At 42.3% G+C, this 25,775-nt stretch overlaps 3 protein-coding genes across 3 annotated transcripts in view; 1 reads left to right on the plus strand and 2 right to left on the minus strand.

Moving 5' to 3' along the window:
- znhit1 (zinc finger, HIT-type containing 1) overlaps positions 1 to 363 on the minus strand; it is a 4,740-nt gene extending 4,377 nt beyond the window's left edge. The window contains 1 exon segment of the mRNA XM_053343750.1: positions 331 to 363. Coding sequence (XP_053199725.1) covers positions 331 to 355 — 25 coding nt within the window. The 5' untranslated portion in view covers positions 356 to 363.
- LOC128383674 (zinc finger protein 271-like) overlaps positions 1 to 25,775 on the plus strand; it is a gene marked incomplete at its 5' end in the record, with an annotated part of 108,849 nt that overhangs the window by 11,417 nt on the left and 71,657 nt on the right. The gene's annotated exons all lie outside the window — the stretch shown is intronic.
- plod3 (procollagen-lysine, 2-oxoglutarate 5-dioxygenase 3) lies at positions 1,558 to 25,284 on the minus strand. The gene is made up of 19 exons (XM_053343639.1): positions 25,112 to 25,284; positions 19,908 to 19,999; positions 19,077 to 19,213; positions 16,469 to 16,632; positions 14,984 to 15,096; positions 14,735 to 14,798; positions 14,033 to 14,130; positions 13,049 to 13,150; positions 12,204 to 12,335; positions 10,919 to 11,040; positions 9,814 to 9,918; positions 9,322 to 9,447; positions 9,092 to 9,233; positions 8,691 to 8,804; positions 8,509 to 8,580; positions 7,703 to 7,807; positions 7,474 to 7,620; positions 4,868 to 4,993; positions 1,558 to 3,642 (listed from the first exon to the last, which is right to left on the minus strand). Exons 1-19 carry the CDS (start codon positions 25,194 to 25,196, stop codon positions 3,487 to 3,489), a joined length of 2,202 nt encoding a protein of 733 aa, XP_053199614.1. The 5' UTR covers positions 25,197 to 25,284; the 3' UTR covers positions 1,558 to 3,486.

Raw genomic sequence — 25,775 nt, forward strand, 5'->3', positions numbered from 1 at the left:
CAAACATCATCTAGATGTTTAATTAACCCTTAGTGTCTCTATAAAGCAGCAGATGTATTTTAACCTCTTCTGTTTGATGTCAACACCAAAAACACAAGATGAGTATTTATATTTATCTATAATCCAGATACTTCATTAACCCCGTGTGTTTATATATCTCAGTATAAAGCAGCTTTAGTTTATTAACGTTTATCAGGATTGTGATTCAGCTACGGAGAACCAGGATGGACATAAAGCGACCAGAGCAGTTTCATTATCTCATTATTTTATATTCTCAGCAGCAAAGCGACGTTTTAATGTTTAATTTAGTTAAAATATAAAAACACTCACCAGACGCTTTCTTCTCCAGCACCATGTTGGTTATCGGTGTCTACGGCGGCCGCGGAGGGACGAAACAGCTCCGACGTTACGCGTTTTGCTTTAAATAAATAAATCAGGGTTTAATCAGACGCGTTCACAGGAAAACTGAAACTCATATATAGTTTTATAATGACATAATTAATAGTATATGAGTTTAAGATAAGCAGAAAAGCAGCGTTTATATAAGCTTCTTTACTACGGCAAGGGACACGGTGTCATTAATAAAGCGCGTTTCCTGCTCTTTGTCGCCATCTGGTGGAGAAAAGTTGATTTACCTCAAATGTTTAAACAGCGATAAATAAATATCTCAAACTGTTATAATTATAATATCACTACTACTACTACTACTACTACTACTACTACTACTACTACTTATGGTATTAAAAGATATGTTTTAATATTATATTATATAATTATAACAGTAAAATAAAACAGGTTATTTTATATTTCTCACATATTTTTTGCCGCTCTTTGTCGCCATCTGGTGGATAAAAGTTTGAACTGTTATAAAAATGTTATATTGGTTATAATAATACTTTTACTTCTACTACTACTACTAATAATAATAATAATAATACATGTTATTAAGACAAACTAATATAATAAAAGAAACAGGAGATGTTATCTTATATTTGAATCATCACATATTTTGATTAGATTGATAAATTATCAATAACAATCAATATTGTGTCACATTTAAAGGATTTTAAAGGAACCGATTTAAAGACGAGGGGGAAAAAAGGAAAGTTTATTAAACACAGAACAGAGTTTAAAACATGTAAGAAATCATTTCCAGTTTAATTAAAGAGTTTTAATTCAGGAATGAAATCTGTAACATTTAATTTACAGTATTGAATCTTTTGTCATGATTAATTTTATTTTGACATAGACGGATCAATTAGTGATTAAATGTGAATATAACTTTGAAAAGTTGATTGAAAAATATGATTTACCTACAAAAAAAGTACAAATTTCAACACATATAACTTCTCCTAAAATTAATTGAGTTTAAATTACGTTCTACATTCAAATCATCTTCACATTTTCCTTTAATTACTGTCAAATGTTATATAGTTATAATTATAGATCAAAGAAATGTCTTAATCACAGTTAACAGAATAAAATGGATTTATAAAATCATGTATATAATGTTTATAATCAGTTAAAGCTTCTAAACGGACGAGACGAGACAAACAGTGACAGTAAAATTATTTATTTAAATCCCCAAAACTTAATTCGCTCAGTCATTAACAAATAATTTAATGCAGTTTGTACAAAGCCAGAGAGAGAGTTGATTCCTCGTATCGACAGAAAACTACAACCCAACGTCAGCTGGAGACCTCGAACCTCTCGTCCTCGCGCTCTTCTTTAAATTAGGAGATAAAAACTGAGAGGAGGCGAGAGTTCGTCACAGCGACCATGATGATGAAATACATGATATGGAAACATAGAACATCTCAAGACATGAACAACATGAATTAAAACAACTAAACAATGAAGAATAAACACAGTAAAATATAAAAAGGCCTTTAACAGTAACAGTTCTTATTAAAGTGGAGTTTTACCTTTTATAACACTCTTGAACCAAACTCCTTTCAGCATTCAAATATAAACTTCTTTACTTTCTTTTTTCCTTTAAAACATTTATTTCAGCTCATTCTTGAGTCTTTTTTTTTTTTTTTTTTGGCATTTTCTATTTTCTATTTTCTACATCACACTTCTTACTTTCACCAGATTTAACATTCTCAGTTCGGAGTGTCAAACTTTATAAAAGCGACCGGCGACTCTGCGTCGGAGCGATTTGATCGGCATTAAAAAAAAAGACTGACACATTTTTTGATTCTCATCGGTATCAGCTGCGCGGCTGGTTGCTACGGTAACCACAATGCTGCCAAGGCTGCGAAGAAGCGACGTTTTTTTTTGTTGTTGTCGACATTTTTCGTTTTCTTCCACAAGACGCGATCCTCCAGAACAGGGGTGTCAAACTCATTTTTGTTGAAGGGCCACATACAGATAAATTTGATCTGAAGTGGGCCAGATCAATAAAAAGATGGAAGGGAAGAAGGAACCAAGGATGGAAAGAAGGGGAAAAAGTGATAGGAGGGAAGGAAAGACAAAAGGAAGGAAGGAAAGAAAGAAAAGGGATTAGGAAGGAAGGGAAGAAAGGAAAAGAAGACAAGAAAGGAAGGAAGAAAAGGAAGAAAGGAAGGAAAAGAAGATGAAGGATAGGTGGAAGGAAGGAAGGAGCAAGGGAAGGAAGGAAGGAAGGAAGGACCAAGGGAAGGAAAGAAGGAAGGAAAAGGGATTAGGAAGTAAGGAAGAAAGGAAAAAAGGAAAAGAAGATGAAGGAAAGATGGAAGGAAGGAAGGAAGGAAGGACAGAGGGAAGGAAACAAAGAAGGAAAGAAGTAAGAAAGGGAGGAAGGAAAGAAGGGCAGATGACAGGAGGGAAGGAAGGAAGGAAGGAAAAGAAGACAGGAAGGAGAGTGGGCCGGATTGGACGCCTTGGCGGGCCGGTTCTTGCCCCACGGGCCTCATGTTTGACACCCCTGCTCTAGAAGACGCTCTGTGTTGGGATTAGGGTTACCGTGGCAACCCGCCGCCCGCTGCAGTGCGACACACACACACACACACACACACACTCACATAGACACACACACACACAGGTGGAGTGTGTTCTGCTTGCATAGATACTCAGGTAGTTTCAGGCAGGTTGGTGTAATAAGGCATCTCGGTGACGACGAACCTCCACCAGACAGTGATGCCTTCAAGACCTCAAATCTCTCCGGGATTTCTCACCTCTGTTAACGACTGAAAATCAGGACTACATTAAAGTGACTGTGTTCTCTGACAGGTCTGACCGGGCGCTCCTCTGACTCCTGTGTGAAGGTTGTCATGGAGACGCCGGTCACACCACGCCGGAGGATGCATTGAAATGATATGTGTTGCCACGGATACTAAGACGCAGCTCCAGGTGCATTACGGGTAGATGCAGGTGAGGTGGATTGTCCAGTCAGAGGTAAGACAATACAACGGTGATGATGAGGTTGAAGGATGTTCACAGACTTACACACATACGCGCACACACACACACACACACACACAAACACACACACACAGGTAGTGTTTAGGGGTCTACGAAGGACACCATGATGTACCGGGTCCCTCTGGTGGTGGGGAGGCCCTCGTGGTAGTGTGTCAGGCGGCCGGGATGCATGAAGGACCAGCCCTTCCTGGGAGACTCCACCTTACAGTCGTAACGCAGGAACCTGCAGCCTCCGCCCTAAAACACACACACACACACACACACACACACAGGAAGACACAGGTCAGTCACTGCACATGCGAGTTCTGACACCTCGATGGGTAAAATGCTCAGATCGACTTTAACACATCTGTTCTTGTGATCGGAGCCTCAGCCGGCAGCTCCTCATGTTTAGCAGCAGCTCACATCAGCTGTGACTAATTAACCTTCACTCTGTGAGGAACTGGAACTGTCTGTACCTGACCAAAGATCATCTGTAGCACCACCGTACTACTGTTTCCAACAGAGTGAGACGTTGTAATGCATCAATAAGCTAAACTTCTTCCCCGGAGTTGTCTGTGCTTTCTGGTCTCACAGGTAATCTGGGCCTGGAGACATCCGGATGACAGATTCCAGTCCTGGACCTTCTAGCTTCATTGTTGAATTTCATTGTGCTTCTCTCCTCTATCCTTCCTTTCTCTCCTCTATCCTTCCTTTCTCTCCTCTATCCTTCCTTTCTCTCCTCTATCCTCCCTTTCTCTCCTCTCAACGCCCACTTCTGAGTCTGGTTCTGAGGGTTCTTCCTGTTAAAAGATGTTCTCCCACTCTGAGTCTGGTTCTGAGGTTTCTTCCTGTTAAAAGGGAGTTTTTTCTCGCCACTGTTGCTCATGTGGGAATGTTGGGTCTCTTTAAAGTTAAAACCTGAAGAGTTCGGTTTAGAACCTGCTCTATGTGGAAAGTGCCTTGAGATAACTTTGTTGTGATTTCGCGCTATACAAATAAAGATTGATTGATTGATTGATTGATTGATTGATTGATGGGTTGTGTTGTTCCAGTTAGTTTTTAACCAGTGAATAATTGGGCTGAATTAAGTAGCCATAGCTGTTATGATGATGGGTCAGCATTCAGGTGATAAGTAGTATCAGGTCACACTCAAGACCAGCCCTGAAGTTAGAATGAGCATGTTTTTAAAGTATATTTTTTGGGGGCTTTTTTGCCTTTAATGTAGATAGCAGAGAGAGAGAGACAGGAAATGGGAGGCAGAGAGGGGGGAATGACATGCAGGACAGGACTGCTCAGCGTGAGCAGACCCTGAATGAGCATGTTTTTATTAAAGGATTTATGGTCTTTTATCTGCCTGGTTTATGAGACTAGAAGAAGAAAATACACAAATCTTGCACAATACAGGCATTATTTAAACGTTCCCTGCTTTGGTTTCCTGTTTATTAAAGTTGTATTAAAGTGTTTGTGTTGGTGTGTTTACCTCGTAGTCGTCGTGCTTTCTGTTCAGGGCGATGTTGATGGTGAAGGTGGAGGAGTCGTGATGCGGCCGCAGATACGGCTGCTCATCAGGGCGGTAACGCACCACGAAGTTCATGATGGCTTGAGCCTGCACACACACACAGAGGATTAATGATTGGTTCACTGTTTCTGGACTGTAGCTTTAGGTAGTATCTGGACTGCAGCTTTAGGTAGTATCTGGACTGTAGCTTTAGTATCTGGACTGTAGCTTTAGGTAGTATCTGGACTGTAGCTTTAGGTAGTATCTGGACTGTAGCTTTAGTATCTGGACTGTAGCTTTAGTATCTGGACTGTAGCTTTAGGTAGTATCTGGACTGTAGCTTTAGTATCTGGACTGTAGCTTTAGTATCTGGACTGTAGCTTTAGTATCTGGACTGTAGCTTTAGGTAGTATCTGGACTGTAGCTTTAGGTAGTATCTGGACTGTAGCTTTAGTATCTGGACTGTAGCTTTAGTATCTGGACTGTAGCTTTAGTATCTGGACTGTAGCTTTAGTATCTGGACTGTAGCTTTAGTATCTGGACTGTAGCTTTAGTATCTGGACTGTAGCTTTAGTATCTGGACTGTAGCTTTAGGTAGTATCTGGACTGTAGCTTTAGGTAGTATCTGGACTGTAGCTTTAGTATCTGGACTGTAGCTTTAGTATCTGGACTGTAGCTTTAGTATCTGGACTGTAGCTTTAGGTAGTATCTGGACTGTAGCTTTAGGTAGTATCTGGACTGTAGCTTTAGTATCTGGACTGTAGCTTTAGTATCTGGACTGTAGCTTTAGTATCTGGACTGTAGCTTTAGTATCTGGACTGTAGCTTTAGGTAGTATCTGGACTGTAGCTTTAGTATCTGGACTGTAGCTTTAGTATCTGGACTGTAGCTTTAGGTAGTATCTGGACTGTAGCTTTAGTATCTGGACTGTAGCTTTAGTATCTGGACTGTAGCTTTAGTATCTGGACTGTAGCTTTAGGTAGTATCTGGACTGCAGCTTTAGGTAGTATCTGGACTGTAGCTTTAGTATCTGGACTGTAGCTTTAGGTAGTATCTGGACTGTAGCTTTAGTATCTGGACTGTAGCTTTAGTATCTGGACTGTAGCTTTAGTATCTGGACTGTAGCTTTAGTATCTGGACTGTAGCTTTAGGTAGTATCTGGACTGTAGCTTTAGGTAGTATCTGGACTGTAGCTTTAGTATCTGGACTGTAGCTTTAGGTAGTATCTGGACTGTAGCTTTAGTATCTGGACTGTAGCTTTAGGTAGTATCTGGACTGTAGCTTTAGGTAGTATCTGGACTGTAGCTTTAGTATCTGGACTGTAGCTTTAGGTAGTATCTGGACTGTAGCTTTAGGTAGTATCTGGACTGTAGCTTTAGGTAGTATCTGGACTGTAGCTTTAGTATCTGGACTGTAGCTTTAGTATCTGGACTGTAGCTTTAGTATCTGGACTGTAGCTTTAGTATCTGGACTGTAGCTTTAGTATCTGGACTGTAGCTTTAGTATCTGGACTGTAGCTTTAGTATCTGGACTGTAGCTTTAGGTAGTATCTGGACTGTAGCTTTAGGTAGTATCTGGACTGTAGCTTTAGTATCTGGACTGTAGCTTTAGTATCTGGACTGTAGCTTTAGTATCTGGACTGTAGCTTTAGGTAGTATCTGGACTGTAGCTTTAGGTAGTATCTGGACTGTAGCTTTAGTATCTGGACTGTAGCTTTAGTATCTGGACTGTAGCTTTAGTATCTGGACTGTAGCTTTAGTATCTGGACTGTAGCTTTAGGTAGTATCTGGACTGTAGCTTTAGTATCTGGACTGTAGCTTTAGTATCTGGACTGTAGCTTTAGGTAGTATCTGGACTGTAGCTTTAGTATCTGGACTGTAGCTTTAGTATCTGGACTGTAGCTTTAGTATCTGGACTGTAGCTTTAGGTAGTATCTGGACTGCAGCTTTAGGTAGTATCTGGACTGTAGCTTTAGTATCTGGACTGTAGCTTTAGGTAGTATCTGGACTGTAGCTTTAGTATCTGGACTGTAGCTTTAGTATCTGGACTGTAGCTTTAGTATCTGGACTGTAGCTTTAGTATCTGGACTGTAGCTTTAGGTAGTATCTGGACTGTAGCTTTAGGTAGTATCTGGACTGTAGCTTTAGTATCTGGACTGTAGCTTTAGGTAGTATCTGGACTGTAGCTTTAGGTAGTATCTGGACTGTAGCTTTAGTATCTGGACTGTAGCTTTAGTATCTGGACTGTAGCTTTAGTATCTGGACTGTAGCTTTAGGTAGTATCTGGACTGTAGCTTTAGTATCTGGACTGTAGCTTTAGTATCTGGACTGTAGCTTTAGGTAGTATCTGGACTGTAGCTTTAGGTAGTATCTGGACTGTAGCTTTAGTATCTGGACTGTAGCTTTAGTATCTGGACTGTACCTTGGGGTAATATCTGTAATGTGTGGGGGTACTGTGATGTACCTTGGGGTAGTATCTGTAATGTGTGGGGGTACTGTGATGTACCTTGGGGTAATATCTGTAATGTGTGGGGGTACTGTGATGTACCTTGGGGTAGTATCTGTAATGTGTGGGGGTACTGTGATGTACCTTGGGGTAATATCCAGGATAGAGTTTTTCGGTGACGGGGGCGATGTACTCTTTGAGGAATTTGAGCCACTCCTTCTCGAAGCCGATCTGGTTCATGTGGATGTCCACAGTGGGAACGTTTTCATAACCGCCGGCCAGACGTTCGTCCTGGACACAAGGGTTTAAAACATTACTGACTTCAGTCCCTGCGTGTCTCTGTCACAGGGGAGGAAGCAGACAGACCGCTTACCTTGTGTTTGCCTCCTGACCATTCCCCATGATCCTCCATGGTCTCCACCAAATGATCACACATCTTCTCTGAGAACGCAGGAAACCAATAAACATCTGGACAGGGCTGAGAGAGACAGACAGATCATTAGTGAACCACAGAGGATATAAATGATCTCTACATTGTGTTTGGTTGAATTGATCTTAACTAATTACCTAAAAAGAAAGAGAAAAAGAACGACACTCAAACAAGTTAATGAATGACAAAGAACAGCCATGCTTTATTTTACAGGTCTCTAATTCCCTAATAGTTTCAGAGGATGTTTCTTCATTTGATACGAATCATAGTTAAGATAGAGACAAAATACTGAGACTGTTATTTTGGGTTAGTCACTTAGTTGCACTGAGTTTAATAGTTGTTCATTTCTAGAGGAATTACCAAATTTAAATTCAAGTTAATATAAATTCATAAATGAACGTATTACAAACTTTGTTCTCTGTGTATGTTGCGTTATATTTTTTTAATGTAGACAAATTTTACATTTTTGAATGTTCAGCTGGTCTGGTCTCCTCTGACTTTCTAGATTACATTGGCAATTTATTTTAATGAATTAATGTGCGTTAACTTCGAGTATGCTGGAATTTCTTCAGTAATTACACCAAATGATTTTGTTCTTTTTGGGAAACTTTTTTGGAAATTACCAACCAGCTAAATTTGGAATCCCCATTTGTTCCCATAAAGTGGATAACTAACCTTCTCAGGGTCCACATGAAATAACTAAAAACTAAAAAGCAGTTCAGTGAGTCATCAGTGTTTTGTTGTATCACCTGCTCCACGAAGCTCTTCTCATCTTCAAAGACCTTTGAGTAGTTTTCATGGATATACTTCTCCTTCCAGTCCTGCAAAGACACACATGATCAACCTGTGCTGCCATTCATTTCATTATGTCTTCGTGTTAGCGTGTGTGTGTGTGTGTGTGTGTGTGTGTGTGTGTGTGTGTGAGACTGACCACAGGGTTGTCAAAGATCTGCCACATGTCCGGGTGCAGCCTGGATGTGTTAAAGTTGGCAGAATTCACCAGGCGACCGAATTCGTCACGGTTCGTCACGAACATGAAAACTCCCTGTAGACGGACAGAGATCAGCATTATGTAGCTTAGTTTTAATGACATGTTTAAGGATTCACACAAGAAACAAACCGCAGCTGCTGCTGAAGAAAAAAAGGGTTGAAATCTTCAGCTGTGTACAAAAAAAACTTTGTTTGTGTGGAATGTATAAAAAGCTCCAAACTCATGAAACAGGAAGTGGGATGTGGGAACAACAGCTTGAAACATTAACAACAGGAAATATTTAACTCTGTCTCTACAGTATGACTTCGTCTGCGTTAAGGTGAGCAGGTGTTCGGTGTTACCTGGTCTCTGATGCCTCTGCAGAACACCATGTCAGGGTCCATCTCCTTGTCCACAAACAGGCTGACCTGCAGCAGTTTGGAGCGCAGGATGCTTCCTTTGACCAGGTAGGCCTGAGTAATGTACGGCACGTTCCACAGACCGCTGCAGACACACACGTTAACATTATCACCTCACCTGTGCTGCAGAGGTTTATAGATAACAAGAAGCAATCCTAGACTAAACTACTCACATCCTCTTCCCCTGCACGATCTCGATGTAGTCTTCAGATCTGGAGTAGAACCCTTCAGGACTCAGAGCCCCCCAGAAGTTACTCCACAGCTTCCCGTGTTTGGACAACATGGGAGCGATAACTGACCTGAGACAGAGACTTCCTGTTAATATCACCACACTCAGGCCAACAGAAGGTATATAGATGATGTTAACTAGTGTTTGTAGGATAATACAGAATGGTACTTGTTAGAGTGTAAGGTAATAAAGGAGGGCAGTGTGTGTGTTTATCAGGGTGAAGTAGAAGAGTATTTAATGTAGGATATACAGCAAGTATACGAGCATGTGCTTGGTTAGGTGGTTGGGTGTTTAAAGGAGTACTAGTGTGTACCTGTTAGTATATCAGATATAGAAGGGTACTAGTGTGTACTTGTAGTGTGTACTTGTTAGTGTGTACTTGTTAGTGTATCAGATAGTGTGTAGTACTGTTGAGTGTACACAGGAGAATACATACTTGTTTTCCTCTATTAGTATCCTCAGTGTGTCCGGATTCGTCAAGGCAACATCGGAGTCAATACTGAAGTAGTAATCACACTTTGGGTCCTTCTTACACGCCTCACTACACACAGACACACACACACACACACACACACACGGACACACACACAGACACAGACACAGACACACACACACACACACAGACACAGACACAGACACAGACACACACACACACACAATAATCACTATTTACAGTTTACAGCTTCAGTGAGTGTTGGCCCTGTTCTTCCTGTAACTCTTGTGTACTTATGGATCAGTTAAAGGACAGAAAGCAAATGATTAGATGTTGTTTAAAGGTTCTGACTGGTTTGAGTGGAGCTGTCTGACATTCTGAAGATTATAGAACATACAGTAGTGGAAAAAAGTTTTGGGACACCCTTAAAAGTTTACACAATCTCAAATATTATCATGAAATGTTTGTGGAAAAATCTTTTTTGTGTTTCAAAAGGTGTGGCTGCATTAGACAGACACAAACAAATACACATGATATTGTTTTTGTTTATTGTTTACAAGAAAAACTAACTAAATTCTTCTCAACTGTTCTCAACATTGTCGGTATCAAAATCAACAAATAACAGATAATGTGTTCAAAACTGAACAAAAAATAAATAAACCATCACATCATCAAATTAATATTTAGTAGCCCTGCCATTAGCACGCAGTAGAGCTCTTATCCTGGCTGGCATGTTCCCCACCAGCCTTTCACACTGTTGAGGGGTCATCTGGTCCCATTCTTCTTCAATTACTGCTTTTAATTCTCCTAAATTCTTCAGTTTACGCTTTGAAACAGACCTTTTGATAATCCATTTTAAGATGTGTTTAGTATTTTGGCTGTGACTGTACTAAAAGAAATTATACTTGAAGAATTAAGAGTGATTCTTAATGCAATATTTCACAAATGCATGGGGTGTCCAAAAACTTTTTTCCACCACTGTATAGTAAAAATGATTCTACGGGTAATTACCCAACAATCCAACCCTACCAACCAGAGACAGTCTTAGAGGTGGATTCTGGTTTAAAGGCTTCGCTGAGAGTTTTAAATGAATAAGGCCTCCACTCACACAGCCATGTTTCTGGCCTTGTCCTCCTTCAGGTTCTCCTCCGGTCCGATCAGCCGGGCGTCTGGGAACAAAGCCCTGTACCGCTCCCAGAACCGCTGGATGTGACGCTCGTGGTAAACAACCTGAAACATAGCAGAGAGGACGACATCGAAGTCAGTCAGGTCACACTACAGATGGTCAGGTGATGGTGTTGGTGTTTGTTACTGTGTTGGTGGTGGTGTTGTTGGGGTTGGTGGTGTTGGTGTTCTTGTTGGTGTTGTTGGTGGTGGTGTTGTTGGTGTTTGTTACTGTGTTGGTGGTGGTGTTGTTGTTGGTGGTGGTGTTGTTGGTGTTTGTTACTGTGTTGGTGGTGGTGTTGGTGTTGTTGGTGGTGTTTGTTACTGTGTTGGTGTTCATGTTGGTGGTGTTGTTGGTGTTTGTTACTGTGTTGGTGGTGGTGTTGGTGTTGTTGGTGGTGTTTGTTACTGTGTTGGTGTTCATGTTGGTGGTGTTGTTGGTGTTTGTTACTGTGTTGGTGGTGGTGTTGGTGTTGGTGGTGTTGTTGGTGTTGGTGGTGGTGGTGTTTGTTACTGTGTTGGTGTTGTTGTTGGTGTTGGTGGTGGTGTTGGTGTTTGTTACTGTGTTGGTGGTGGTGTTGGTGGTGGTGGTGGTGTTGTTGGTGGTGGTGTTGTTGGTGTTTGTTACTGTGTTGGTGGTGGTGTTGGTGTTGTTGGTGTTTGTTACTGTGTTGGTGGTGGTGTTGGTGTTGTTGGTGGTGTTTGTTACTGTGTTGGTGTTGGTGGTGGTGTTGGTTACTGTGTTGGTGTTCATGTTGGTGGTGTTGTTGGTGTTTGTTACTGTGTTGGTGGTGGTGTTGGTGTTGGTGGTGGTGGTGGTGTTTGTTACTGTGTTGGTGGTGGTGTTGGTGTTGTTGTTGGTGTTGGTGGTGGTGTTTGTTACTGTGTTGGTGGTGTTGGTCTTGGTGGTGGTGGTGGTGGTGTTGTTGTTGGTGGTGTTGGTGTTGGTGTTGTTTGTTACTGTGTTGGTGTTGGTGGTGTTGTTGGTGTTGGGGTAGGTGGTGGTGGTGTTGGTGTTGTTGGTGGTGTTGGTGTTGTTAGTGATGGTGTTGTTGTTGGTGTTGTTGTTGGTGTTTGTTACTGTGTTGGTGTTGGGGTTGGGGTTGGTGGTGTTGTTGGTGGTGGTGGTGGTGTTGTTGGTGTTTGTTACTGTGTTGGTGTTGGGGTTGGTGGTGTTGGTGGTGGTGTTGGGGTTGGTGTTGTTGGTGGTGTTTGTTACTGAGTCGTACGTTGTTGTGGATGAAGAGGCGAATCCTCTCTAGAGGATAGTTCAGAGTCGTCAGTCGCTCCAGAAACTCTTCCATGAACGGCGTCGCGTGTTCGATAAACACCGAAAAGTAAACCAGAGGCATGTCTTCATCCTACACACACACACACACACACACACACACACAGAGAGACACACACAGACACACACAGTTTAAACATCCTGAGTCTTAATCTCAGCCGATATTTTAGACCAAATACCTCGATATCGATATTATAGAGGTGACTGTCGATGCTTTCACTAAATATTTACACAATGAAATCTTTAAATAATCATCAGTGATGTGTCGGGTTGAGCATAGCTCAGCGGGTAGAGCACCCCCCCCCCCCATGTGTTGAGGCTACAGTCCTCGTTGCAGGCGACCCCGGTTCGAATCCTGCACTGAGCGGTCTTATCCTGCGTGTCATTCCCCCTCTCTGCCTCCTGTTTCCTGTCTATCTCCACTGTCCTCTACATTAAAGGCAAAAAAGCTCGAAAAAATACACTTTCAAAAAAACAAATAAATAATAATCAGTAATGTGGATTTAATGACAAAGTGGGTAACAGAACATATTTTACTGTAAAGCAGCTTTAAAAACCAGGACAAGACTCTGATGACATCGCGATATTACGATATCCAACATCTAAGACTCTGATCTAGTCTCATATCACGATATCGATATAATATCTACATATCGCCCGGCGCTAGCTAACCCTAACCCAGCGCTAGCTAACCCTAACCCAGCGCTAGCAAACCCTGACCCAGCGCTAGCTAACCCTAACCCAGCGCTAGCTAACCCTAACCCAGCGCTAGGTGAGAGTACGTACAGCTACGTCGTTGAAGAACAGCAGGTCGTCATCACAGCTACTGCAGCCGTCCTCGTACGTCCAAGCTGTCGGTACGTAGTTACCCAGATAGTTCAACTGCAGCTGGAGAGACACACACACACACACACATTTATAACATCAGAGCTACACACACACACATTTATAACATCAGAGCTACACACACACACATTTATAACATCAGAGCTACACACACACACACACACATTTATAACATCAGAGCTACACACACACACATTTATAACATCAGAGCTACACACACACACATTTATAACATCAGAGCTACACACACACACATTTATAACATCAGAGCTACACACACACACACACACACACACATTTATAACATCAGAGCTACACACACACACATTTATAACATCAGAGCTACACACACACACACACACACACATTTATAACATCAGAGCTACACACACACACATTTATAACATCAGAGCTACACACACACACATTTATAACATCAGAGCTACACACACACACACACACACACATTTATAACATCAGAGCTACACACACACACATTTATAACATCAGAGCTACACACACACACACACACACACATTTATAACATCAGAGCTACACACACACACATTTATAACATCAGAGCTACACACACACATTTATAACATCAGAGCTACACACACACACATTTATAACATCAGAGCTACACACACACACATTTATAACATCAGAGCTACACACACACACATTTATAACATCAGAGCTACACACACACACATTTATAACATCAGAGCTACACACACACACACACACACACACACACACACACACACACACACACACACACACACACACACACACACACACACACACACACACACACACACACACACACACACACACACACACACACACACACACACACACACACACACACACACACACAACATCTGAGCTGTAAGAAGATGAAGTGATGTAGTTTGGTACCTTGGTGGGTCCGTTGCCGTGGATAATAACAGGAAGTGTGTCGTAGGCGACGTTCCTCACTCTGACCTTTGCCCTCTCAAACTTTAAGACGACTTCCTCTGACAGAGAGAAACATTCAGTCATTAAAGCAGAATATATATATAACCATCATTTCTAGTGAGATCATGATTCAATAAGGAAACCTGGAGCTGAGTAAAAGGTAGAAAATGTAAAGAACAATTAAAACATGTAAAATAATGAATTAATGTAAGTTTCCTCTGATCTCTGAGCTTTGTGGAAGTGATGGAGGACTAAATCCACAGTCCTCCTTCTGTGGAAACATGGATTTAACAGTTAATATGAAGCTTGAGTCAAATCTTCATCTTCTATGTTTCATCGTTACAGTGTTTTTAGTAGCAAAGTCTTTTTGGTACTATACTTCCACCACAGAGAAACAGGAAACACTAAGAGGAGGGAGGGAGGAAGGAAACACTAAGAGGAGGGAGGGAGGGAGGAAGGAAGGAAGGAAGGAAACACTAAGAGGGAATCTGATGCTAAAAACACTGTAAATGTGTCAGATATCACTGATATGACTAACTCACACTGCTATAGTTACCATAGTAACCATAGTAACTATGGTAACTATGGTAACTATGGTAACTGACACTGCTGAAGATCAATAGAAGCTGATCATTAATACTCAGGAGGAACAGAGAGACTCACCGACGGCTCCGTTCAGGTTCTGGAAGATTCTGGAGCGATGATCCAGAGACATGTTGAACTTGGTCTGAGGAGACAAATCACACCATGAGATCTAGTGTGTGTGTGTGTGTGTGTGTGTGTGTGTGTGAGTGTGAGTGTGAGTGTGAGTGTGTGTGTGTGTGTGTGTGTGTGTGTGTGTGTGTGTGTGTGTGGTGTGTGTGTGTGTGTGTGTGTGTGTGTGTGTGTGAGTGTGTGTGAGTGAAGGGTTACCCGCTGAGCCTTGTCCAGGTAGATCTTGGTGTAGAACAGCTGATCGTCATCGTTGTCTTTGTATTTCCACTGCTGGACGATCGTACTCAGGTCTGAGGCGTAACCGATGAAGCCTGAACACGGAGGAAAGGAGGGAGGAAGAAGGGAGGAAGGAAGGAAAGGAGGAGGGAAGAAGGAAGGAGAGGAGGAAGGGAGGACAGAGGAAAGGAACAGATGACACAAAGGTTAATAATTGTGATTTCAGTTGTGACCCAAATAATGGTGATTATGATCGATCAGCTCTACACTCCACAACTCTACAACTCTACAGCTCTACAGCTCTACAGCTCTACAACTCTACAACTCTACAACTCTACAACTCTACAGCTCTACAGCTCTACAACTCTACAGCTCTACAGCTCTACAGCTCTGTAGCTCTACAACTCTACAGCTCTACAGCTCTACAACTCTACAACTCTACAACTCTACAACTCTACAACTCTACAACTCTACAACTCTACAGCTCTACAACTCTACAGCTCTACAACTCTACAACTCTACAACTCTACAGCTCTACAGCTCTACAGCTCTACAACTCTACAACTCTACAGCTCTACAACTCTACAGCTCTACAACTCTACACTCCACAACTCTACAACTCTACAGCTCTACAACTCTACAGCTCTACAACTCTACAACTCTACAACTCTACAGCTCTACAACTCTACAGCTCTACAGCTCTACAACTCTACAGCTCTACAACTCTACAGCTCTACAACTCTACAGCTCTACAACTCTACAACTCTACAACTCTACAGCTCTACAACTCTACAGCTCTACAACTCTACAGCTCTGTAGCTCTACAACTCTACAACTCTACAGCTCTACAACTCTACAGCTCTACAACTCTACAGCTCTACAACTCTACAGCTCTGTAGCTCTACAACTCTACAACTCTACAACTCTACAACTCTACAACTCTACAGCTCTACAACTCTACAGCTCTACAACTCTACAGCTCTGTAGCTCTACAACTCTACAGGTCTACAACTCTACAGGTCTACAGGTCTACAGGTCTACAGGTCTACAGGTCTACAGCTCTACAACTGTACAACTCTACAGCTCTACAGCTCTACAGCTCTACAACTCTACAACTCTACAGCTCTACAACTCTACAGCTCTACAACTCTACAACTCTACAGCTCTACAACTCTACAGCTCTACAACTCTACAGCTCTGTAGCTCTGTAGCTCTACAGCTGTACAGCTCTACAACTCTACAGCTCTACAACTCTACAACTCTACAGCTCTGTAGCTCTACAACTCTACAGGTCTACAACTCTACAACTCTACAGGTCTACAGGTCTACAGGTCTACAGCTCTACAGCTCTGTAGCTCTACAACTCTACAACTCTACAGGTCTACAACTCTACAGCTCTACGACTCTACAGCTGTACAACTCTACAGCTCTACAGCTCTACAGATCAGTGTGACTCGTCTCTCTCACCTCCAGAGTTGAGGAAGCGTTTCCCGGTGCGAACTTCGGGGTATTTGGAGGCGAGTCTCTGATCCGGCCAACAGAAACCCTCCGCTGAGAAAACCACTCTGTGACCCAGACGGGAAAACTTCATGAGCAGCTCCTCCGGCCCGGACGCAAAGATGACGTCATAGCTGCAGAGAGAGAAACACGCTGTCATTATCATTATTATTATTAACTCTGATTCATAGCTGCAGAGAGAGACACGTATAGTATCAGTGATATGAATCTTCTTTATGCTGCTGTTATTATTATAATTAACTCTGATTCACAGGATGAAGGTTTATGAGTCGGTTTAGTTTAATTGTAAAGGTTAAAATGTGAAAATAACCCTATGAATAACTCGCACACATACTTTCTTTCTCCTCCTACTTCTTGTTCTTTCTTTCTAGGTGATAAAACATTTAATATTTATCATTCTTTTGTGGTTACACCATTTGAGCATTCATTCATGTTCAAGCATAAGGGTGTCCATATGTGCACTTGGCACCAGGACACTCTAGGCTGCAGTTCCATGATTGACTTTGTACTCGTGTCGTCGGACTTGCGGCCGCATGTCTTGGACACTCGGGTGAAGAGAGGGGCGGAGCTGTCAACTGATCACCACCTGGTGGTGAGTTGGCTCCGATGGTGGGGGAGGATGCCGGGCAGACCTGGCAGGCCCAAACGTATTGTGAGGGTCTGCTGGGAACGTCTGGCAGAGTCTCCTGTCACAGAGAGTTTCAACTCACACCTCCGGGAGAGCTTGGACCATGTACCGGGGGAGGCGGGGGACATTGAGTCCGAGTGGGCCATGTTCTGTGCCTCCATTGTTAAGGCGGCTGACCGGAGCTGTGGCCGTAAGGTGGTCGGTGCCTGTCGGGGCGGCAATCCCCGAACCCGCTGGTGGACACCGGCGGTGAGGGATGCTGTCAAGCTGAAGAAGGAAAAAGACTTCCGGACGGCTTCGAAGAGATTCTGGATCACCATCCGGCGTCTCAGGAGGGGGGGGGGGGCAGTGCATCTTCAACACTGTGTACGGTGGGGACGGTGCGCTGCTGACCTCGACTCGGGACGTTGTGGATCGATGGAAGGAATACCGACACGCCTCCGGTAAGGAAGCAGGGCCGGGGGACTCGGGTGTGGTCTCTCCTATCTCTGGGACTGAGGTCACCGAGGTGGTTAAAAAGCTCCTCGGTGGCAGGGCCCCGGGGGTGGATGAGATCCGCCCCGAGTTCCTCAAGGCCCTGGATGCTGTGGGGCTGTCATGGTTGACATGACTGCAGCATCGCGTGGACATCGGGGGCAGTGCCTCTGGATTGGCAGACTGGGGTGGTGGTCCCTCTTTTTAAGAAGGGGGACCAGAGGGTGTGTTCCAACTACAGGGGAATCACACTCCTCAGCCTCCCTGGTAAGGTCTATTCGGGGGTGCTGGAGAGGAGGGTCCATCAGATAGTCGAACCTCAGATTCAGGAGGAGCAGTGTGGTTTTCATCCAGGTCGTGGAACTGTGGACCAGCTCTACACCCTCTTAGGCTGCTGCCCCCGCGACCCGACCAGGATCAGCGGAAGAGGACGGTACGGTACGGTAGGAGCATTCAGTCTTACTTTTGGTAAAAAAATTGGTCAAATGTCATTTCAAATCTCTTTTTTTAATATATTGATTATATTGAACTGGGCGTAACCTCCATGATGTCTTGCTGCCGCTGAGTTCAGTCTGAATTTATCTAGAAAACCAACAAAAATACTAAATGTACATTTTAACAAACCTGATGCTGCTTTTAAATCTAGTTTAATGATTTATGGATTCATCATCTGATTCATCTCTGAGCCTGATTCAGTTTCAGGAAGTTTTTATGTGAAGAATCTTTGTTTTCACTGTGAAACTGAAGCAAAGTCGAGCAGAAGAGTCACATTTCATTCAGGTCAGAAAACAAAGAAACCACAGGAGTGAAAAGAGAGAGAATAAAGAGAGAAGAGAAGAAGAGGAGAGAGAGAATAAAGAGAGGAGAGAGAGAATAAAGAGAGGAGAGAAGAAGAGGAGAGAGTGGTAAGAGAATAATAACAGAGTGAACAGAGAGAGTGACCAGAAGCACTGTGACAGGAAGCAGAAGTGAAGTAAACACAGAGGAGTTGGAGCCAGACGAACCGCTAATCCAGCAGCTACAAGTCACGCTGGCTCCACACCGAGAGACCACTGTGTGTGTGTGTGTGTGTTGGCTCGATGAAACTCTTCCTCTATAAAAGCTCTATAAGCTCTTCACTGCACAGTAGTTTGGGGTTTTTTATGTGTGTAAGTAGAGTAAAAGAAGACAATAAACTTCAAATCTAAACATCATACTGCATTGAAGAAGGCTTTAAACTAGCGATTGAGACCATAAACACATTTTGAAAACGTTTACTGAGGTTAGAAATCAAGTGAGAAGTTGGTGAATTCTCCATTGACTTGTATAGAGACGGTCGCCCCCTGGTGGCCTTTTGATAGAATGCAGCTCTAAGTTACTTCTCCATTGACTTGTATAGAGACGGTCGCCCCCTGGTGTTTGTACGTCTTCACACAAACAGATCTTTTAATAAACCAGACTCAGAGGTGTTGTTACCTGTCCACGAACATGACGACCATGTCTTTCTTATCGGAGTGTTTTAGGAGTTCCTTCTTCAACCATCGGACCTTCTGCCCTCCGCCAACCGTCCGAGCTACGTCACCTCCCTTCCACTCCTCCCCCAGACCCAGAATCTGAGGAACCAACCCAAAAAACATGGTTTAACATCACACTCAAGTCTTTAAGTGATTCTTTTAAAATCCTCAACAACATTTTGGTGTTAAAAGTTAATTTAAATAATCATTTCAAGTTGTTAAAATGAGTCTAATTCACATCGGTGACATGAAACTTTACGGAGATCATGAAACTAATAAAAACACATTACAGTCAACATGTTACTCTGCTGGTGTTACAAAACAAGTGTCCCCAGAAACAAAGGCAGGTAGGAACTAAAATCACTTTCCACAAAATAAGTAATAATATTGTGGATTTATTCCAACTTAGAATATAAATCGTTGTGACATCGTAACGTTGTGACATCGTAACGTTGTGACATCGTAACATTGTGACATCGTTGTGACATCGTAACGTTGTGACATCGTTGTGACATCATGACGTTGTGACATCGTAACGTTGTGACATCGTAACGTTGTGACATCGTAACGTTGTGACATCGTATCGTTGTGACATCGTTGTGACATCATGACGTTGTGACATCGTAACGTTGTGACATCGTAACGTTGTGACATCGTAACATTGTAACATCATAACATTGTGACATCGTAGTGACATCGTAACACTGCGTAGCGTAACATAGTGACATCATCGTAGTGACATCATCGTAGCAGTGAAGCAAACACAGACCAACGTGTGGAAACGACCTCTGACCTTCACAGTGTAGTTAAACTCTCGGGCCGTTCTCATGAAGCGGTTGAAGCCGTCCGTCTCCTCCGTTGCCGCGGTGATCACCAGCAAGTTTTCTACACACACACACACACACACACACACGCACACACACACACACAGATTAAACTCTGAACACTGAATGTAAAGAATGTTCAGCTCTGAGCCTCCCCTCCTCCTCTTCCTCCCCCTCTTCCCCCTCCTGCTTCTCCTCCCCCTCTTCCCCCCCTCCTCTTCAACCTCCTTCTCCTCCTCCTTCTCCTCCTCCTCCCTCCCTCCTCCTCCTCCTCCTGCTTCTCCTCCCCCTCATCCCCCTCATCCCCCCTCCTTTCCTCCTCCTCCCTCCCTTCAGGCTTCCCAGGAACTCAATGAAAGAAATTCCTCAGAAATTCCCTAGAAAGGTGAAAGAGGGGGAGCGATGGAGGAGGGTTAGGGGAGGGTTAGAGGAGCGTTAGGAGAGGGTTAGGAGGTTAGTTGGTATATTTCAGAGTTTATTTAACACACAGTATCCGGCTCAGTGATAAATAAGATGATTCATAGTTCATAAATATGTTAATAATAGTTTTAAAAGCAGCATCAGGTTTGTTAAAATGTACATTTAGTATTTTTGTTGGTTTTATAGATAAATTCAGACTGAACTCCGCAGCAAGACATCATGGAGGTTACGCCCAGTTCAATATAATCAATATATTAAAAAAAGATCAATAAGAGAGTCAAGGAAGGAAGGAAGGAAGGAAGGGTGGAAGAGGAAGGAAAGGAGGAAAGGAGGAAGGAAGGAAGGAAGGAAAGAAAGAAAGGACAGAAGAAAGGAAGGAAGGGAGGAAGGAAGGAAGGAAGGAAGGGACTGAATTCAGACTGAACTCCGCAGCAAGACATCATGGAGGTTACGCCCAGTTCAATATAATCAATATATTAAAAAAAGATCAATAAGAGAGATTTGAAATGACATTTGACCCATTTTATACCAAAAGACTGAATGCTCCTGAAAATGTCAAATGGTGTAACCACAAAAGAATGATAGATATTAAATATTGTATCAGCTACAGTGTGTTTAAGTGGACTTATACTAATAATGACTTCATTTAAAACATGTAAATGTTTCCTGGTCTCCATGGTAACCAGGTTAAATGTAATATTTAGAACAATAGTATTCCATTAGCTTTATTTAATATAAAAGTTATAATGTAAGATCATGCCACACTAGTTGATATGGTGTTAGGTAGGGAGGAAGGAAGGAAGGAAGGAAGGAAGGAAGGAAGGATGTAAGATCATGCCTAACTAGTTGATATGGTGTTAGGTAGGGAGGAAGGAAGGAAGGAAGGAAGGAAGGAAGGAAGGATGTAAGATCATGCCAAACTAGTTGATATGGTGTTAGGTAGGAAGGAAGGAAGGAAGGAAGGAAGGATGGAAGGAAGGATGTAAGATCATGCCACACTAGTTGATATGGTGTTAGGTAGGAAGGAAGGAAGGAAGGAAGGAAGGAAGGAAGGAAGGATGTAAGATCATGCCAAACTAGTTGATATGGTGTTAGGTAGGAAGGAAGGAAGGAAGGAAGGAAGGAAGGAAGGAAGGAAGGATGTAAGATCATGCCAAACTAGTTGATATGGTGTTAGGTAGGAAGGAAGGAAGGAAGGAAGGAAGATCATGCCAAACTAGTTGATATGGTGTTAGGTAGGAAGGAAGGAAGGAAGGAAGATCATGCCAAACTAGTTGATATGGTGTTAGGTAGGAAGGAAGGAAGGAAGGATGTAGGATAAAGACTCTTTCTTTTAGGAGGTGTGTTTACTCTCCTCAGTGATGTCATCACCAGTGAAGTCTCTATTTATAGCTTTTATCTATAAGCTGTGTTTAAGCAGCGTTGAGGCTCGGTGATGACTCACGAGTAATTCAGGGTTCGGTATCTAACACGGAGGAGCCGAGGAATCAAACCACCGAGCTTCTGAGCCACGGCCGCGCCGCTACTGAGCACGTGCAGTAGGCCACATAACCAGGAAGTAAAGCCAGGACTGAATGAGCTCTGATCTCACCTCAGATACTCTGACACTTAACTTCCTGTCGTCCTCCCGGGTCAAACTGACCCCGTCTGTTTTCACTGTTCCTTCCTTCCTTCCTTCCTTCCTTCGTCCCTCCCTCCTTCTTTCCTTCCTCCTTCCCCCTTTCTTCCTTCCTTCCTCCCTCCGTCCCTCCTTCTTTCCTTCCCTCTTTCTTTCCTTCCTTCCCTACTTCCCTTCCCTTCTTCCCTCCCTCCTTCTTTCCTTCCTCCTCCTTCCTTCTTTCCTTCCTTCCCTACTTCCCTTCCCTTCTTTCCTTCCTTCCTTCCTCCTTCCTCCCTTGACTCGAGGACAACAGGAGGGTTAAAGTGTTAAAGCTGCTGATCGTAACATGACCTGACTCACTTAAGGTGGACTGACTGTTAAGGTGGACCACATGTTCTCTGTTCAGTGGCGCGTTGCCAAATCCTTCCTGGTGGAACTGATGCTGTAGATTTATAGTTCCACATGAACTATAAATCTACATGAACTGGTTAATGCTTTTATTTTGAAGGTACTGGGCAGGAAGGGTTGATGGTTTTGCATCAGATTAATTCCTGAGAACATTTGATTTGAGTTTATTCTTCATTTATTTGATTTGTATTTTATTTCAAGTTAAGACATCAACACTGAGACTCTTTAACTTAAACTCTGAGAGACGTTTCAGTGTTTTAGTGTCGATGAATTCTTCTCTAAACATTTTGAATGTTTCTGTTTAAATATTTTAACTAAATGTTTGAAACATCTCAGCTGAGCAGCTTTCTGTTTATTAATTAAATAAACTTTATTATCATCAGTTACGTCCATTTAGTTTAATTTAGTTTACTGTTCTGGAGATTTTATACACACACACACACACACACAGAGACACACACACACACACACACACACACACACACACAGGGAGAGAGAGAGAGACACACACACACACAGAGAGACACTTACACACACACACACACACACACACACACACACACACACACACACACACACATACACACACACAGGGAGAGAGAGAGAGACACACACACACACACACACACACACACACATACACACACACACACACACACACACACACACACACACACACACACACACACACACAGGGGGAGAGAGAGAGAGAGAGAGACACACACACACACACACAGATACACACACACACACACAGGGAGAGAGAGAGACACACACACACACACACACATACACACACAGAGAGAGATACACATACAATGACACACAGAGACACACACACACAAAGAGACACACACAGGGAGAGAGACACACACATACACACACACACACACACACACACACACACACACACACACAGAGAGAGAGAGAGAGAGAGAGAGAGACACACACACACACACACACACACACACACACACACACAGAAACACACACACACACACACACACACACACACACACACACACACACAGAGAGAGAGAGAGAGAGAGAGAGAGAGAGAGAGAGAGAGAGAGAGAGAGACACACACACAGACACACACACACACACACACACTTATAAACACACACAGCTGTACAAACACACTCTCAGCTGTCAGCATCATTTACACACAGGAAGTAAACACTGACAGGAAGTCATGTGACTCATCGAGCTTCTGTTCAGTTATAAAATGATTTTAATTATTTAATTATTAAACTTTCATCTCTGCAGAGTTTCTATTTTAAAGCTGAAATATGAATGACTGGGTCAGGGTTAGAGCTTTAAAGAAGATTTAATTTATATATTAATTATTTTCAGATGAACTAATAATAGAAATAATTAGCAGTTTAAACTTTGGACGACTTTAATATCTATTTATTGATTCATACGTACATGTTAATGAACTTTAAATCAACCAGTGGACAAACTACACATTTATAAACTACACACATCACACTGAAGTTAATATAAGTTTATATTTCAGATCTTTGTGAAGACAGGAAGTCTCATAGCTTTGAATAAACCTGAGTCAAGTCTCTGATTCTCATGTGTAACCTGATGAATGAAGAACAAACTGTTTCTAATAAACCTGTGATGAAGGAACAAATAATCTCATGTACTAGTCTCTATTTCACTCATATTTATTCTGATTTATTACATTTTATTATATTCTGGTACAATAAAATCAGTTTGCATGATTTATTTTCACTTATTGACTAAAGTTTTGCTCCTAAAGTCACATTTTTCTCTTTTATATCATCATAAAGTTTGTATTTTAAAGTTCATATTTCAGATCTTTGTGTGTGAAGACAGGAAGTCTCTGAATAAAGCTCAGTAAAGTCTCACAGCTCTGATTCTGTTTCTAATAAATCTGTGCTGAATGCGTCTTAAACTTATATATTATATACGTCTTTCTGAAGCATTTTGCACTCTCACTTATGTACTAGTGTCTATTTCACTCATATTTATTCTGATTTATAACATTTTATTATATTCTAGTACAATTAAACAGTTTCACTAGTGAATTAAATCAGTTTGCATGATTTATTTTCACTTATTGACTAAAGTTTTGCTCCTAAAGTCACATTTTTCTTTAATATCATGAAGTGATAAAGTTTAAAGTCTTCTCTTTGTCAATCCTACATTTTAAAAGTCTAATTATTGCTTTTATCATATTCAGATAGGAATATATTTCATACCTACCTCAGTGATCAACTGCTGTAATGATGCAATGTTTCATTTGACTTCATATAAATATTAAATTAAAGTTGCAGAAGTGAATTAAATCTTTATTTTCACTTATTGACTAAAGTTTTGCTCCTAAAGTCATTTTTCTCTCTTTATATCACCATGAAGTTTCTAATTTAAAAGTTTAAAGTCTTATTTTTGTCAATCCTTTTTGGAAATGTCTCAAAAGTCAAATAATGAGATAATTAATTTATAAAAGAGTAAAGTATTTGTTACCTAACACGTTGAAGCCTCAGGCTGCGTTCAAAGTTAAGAAGTTTAAAAGGTTAAAATCAGATAAAACTACAAGTTAAAACTCCACAAACTCACAGCTAAGGATCATTAAAGGATGTAAAACACAGTAAATGTGAGTAAATGTGTAATTAGAGAAAGTTATCTAAGAGAGCCGGAGCTCCGGCAGCACCAGCGGGTCATGGTGGTCCGCCTGGCCGGGGAGGAGACCCTCCGGAGCGGCCTTACCTGCAGAGAGCCTCCGCTGATCGGCCGACACGGAGCTCGGGAAGAAGGCGAGAGCCAGCAGGCAGAGCAGGCGACAGGCGGCCATGGCTGCTTCTTAAAAACACGTTAAAGGCTGTTAATAAAAGATGAAATCTGTCACTTCTTCTCCTCCCTTCTCCTCCTTTCCCCTTCACTCCATCAGCCTCCGAGTCTCAGTGCAAATATCGCGTTACCTTCCTGCTCAAAGAGAGAGGGAAGAAAAAAAAAAGATGTCAACACAAGCCAGAAAAAAATCAGCCCGCCCCTTTATCAGCGCGTCAGCCAATTAGAAGCGCGGTGCGTATGATTGACAGGTACGGTGAGCAATCAGCGCGGTGGAGAGGCTTCACACGAGCCAATCAGACGAGGACAAATGGAAAGGAGGCTTTTTTTGTGGCCTGAGGCTCCAGAAAGTTCGTGAAAAGCGTCGAAAGTGAATCTCTGCCACGTCTGATACATTCCTGAGAGAGAGGGAGGGATAGAGGGAGGGATAGAGGGATAGAGGGAGGGATAGAGGGAGAGAAAGGGGGGAATAGAGAGAGAGAAAGGGAGGAATAGAGAGAGGGAGAGAGAGAAAAAGGGAGAGAAGTGGTTAAACTATAAACCCTTCACTTCATATTCCACTCTGATAGTTCAGATATAAACT

The sequence above is a fragment of the Scomber japonicus genome, chromosome 22, assembly GCF_027409825.1.
Source record: "Scomber japonicus isolate fScoJap1 chromosome 22, fScoJap1.pri, whole genome shotgun sequence".
Classification (NCBI taxonomy): domain Eukaryota; kingdom Metazoa; phylum Chordata; class Actinopteri; order Scombriformes; family Scombridae; genus Scomber; species Scomber japonicus.

Excerpts from the sequence above, each read along its gene's own strand:
- plod3 (XM_053343639.1), bottom strand. The coding sequence starts at position 25,196 with ATGGCCGCCTGTCGCCTGCTCTGCCTGCTGGCTCTCGCCTTCTTCCCG. Across the intron at positions 8,581-8,690 it reads AGATCTTTGACAACCCTGTG|GACTGGAAGGAGAAGTATAT; the intron begins GTCAGTCTCACA and ends GTGTCTTTGCAG. Across the intron at positions 7,621-7,702 it reads GGTCAGGAGGCAAACACAAG|GACGAACGTCTGGCCGGCGG; the intron begins GTAAGCGGTCTG and ends CCTTGTGTCCAG.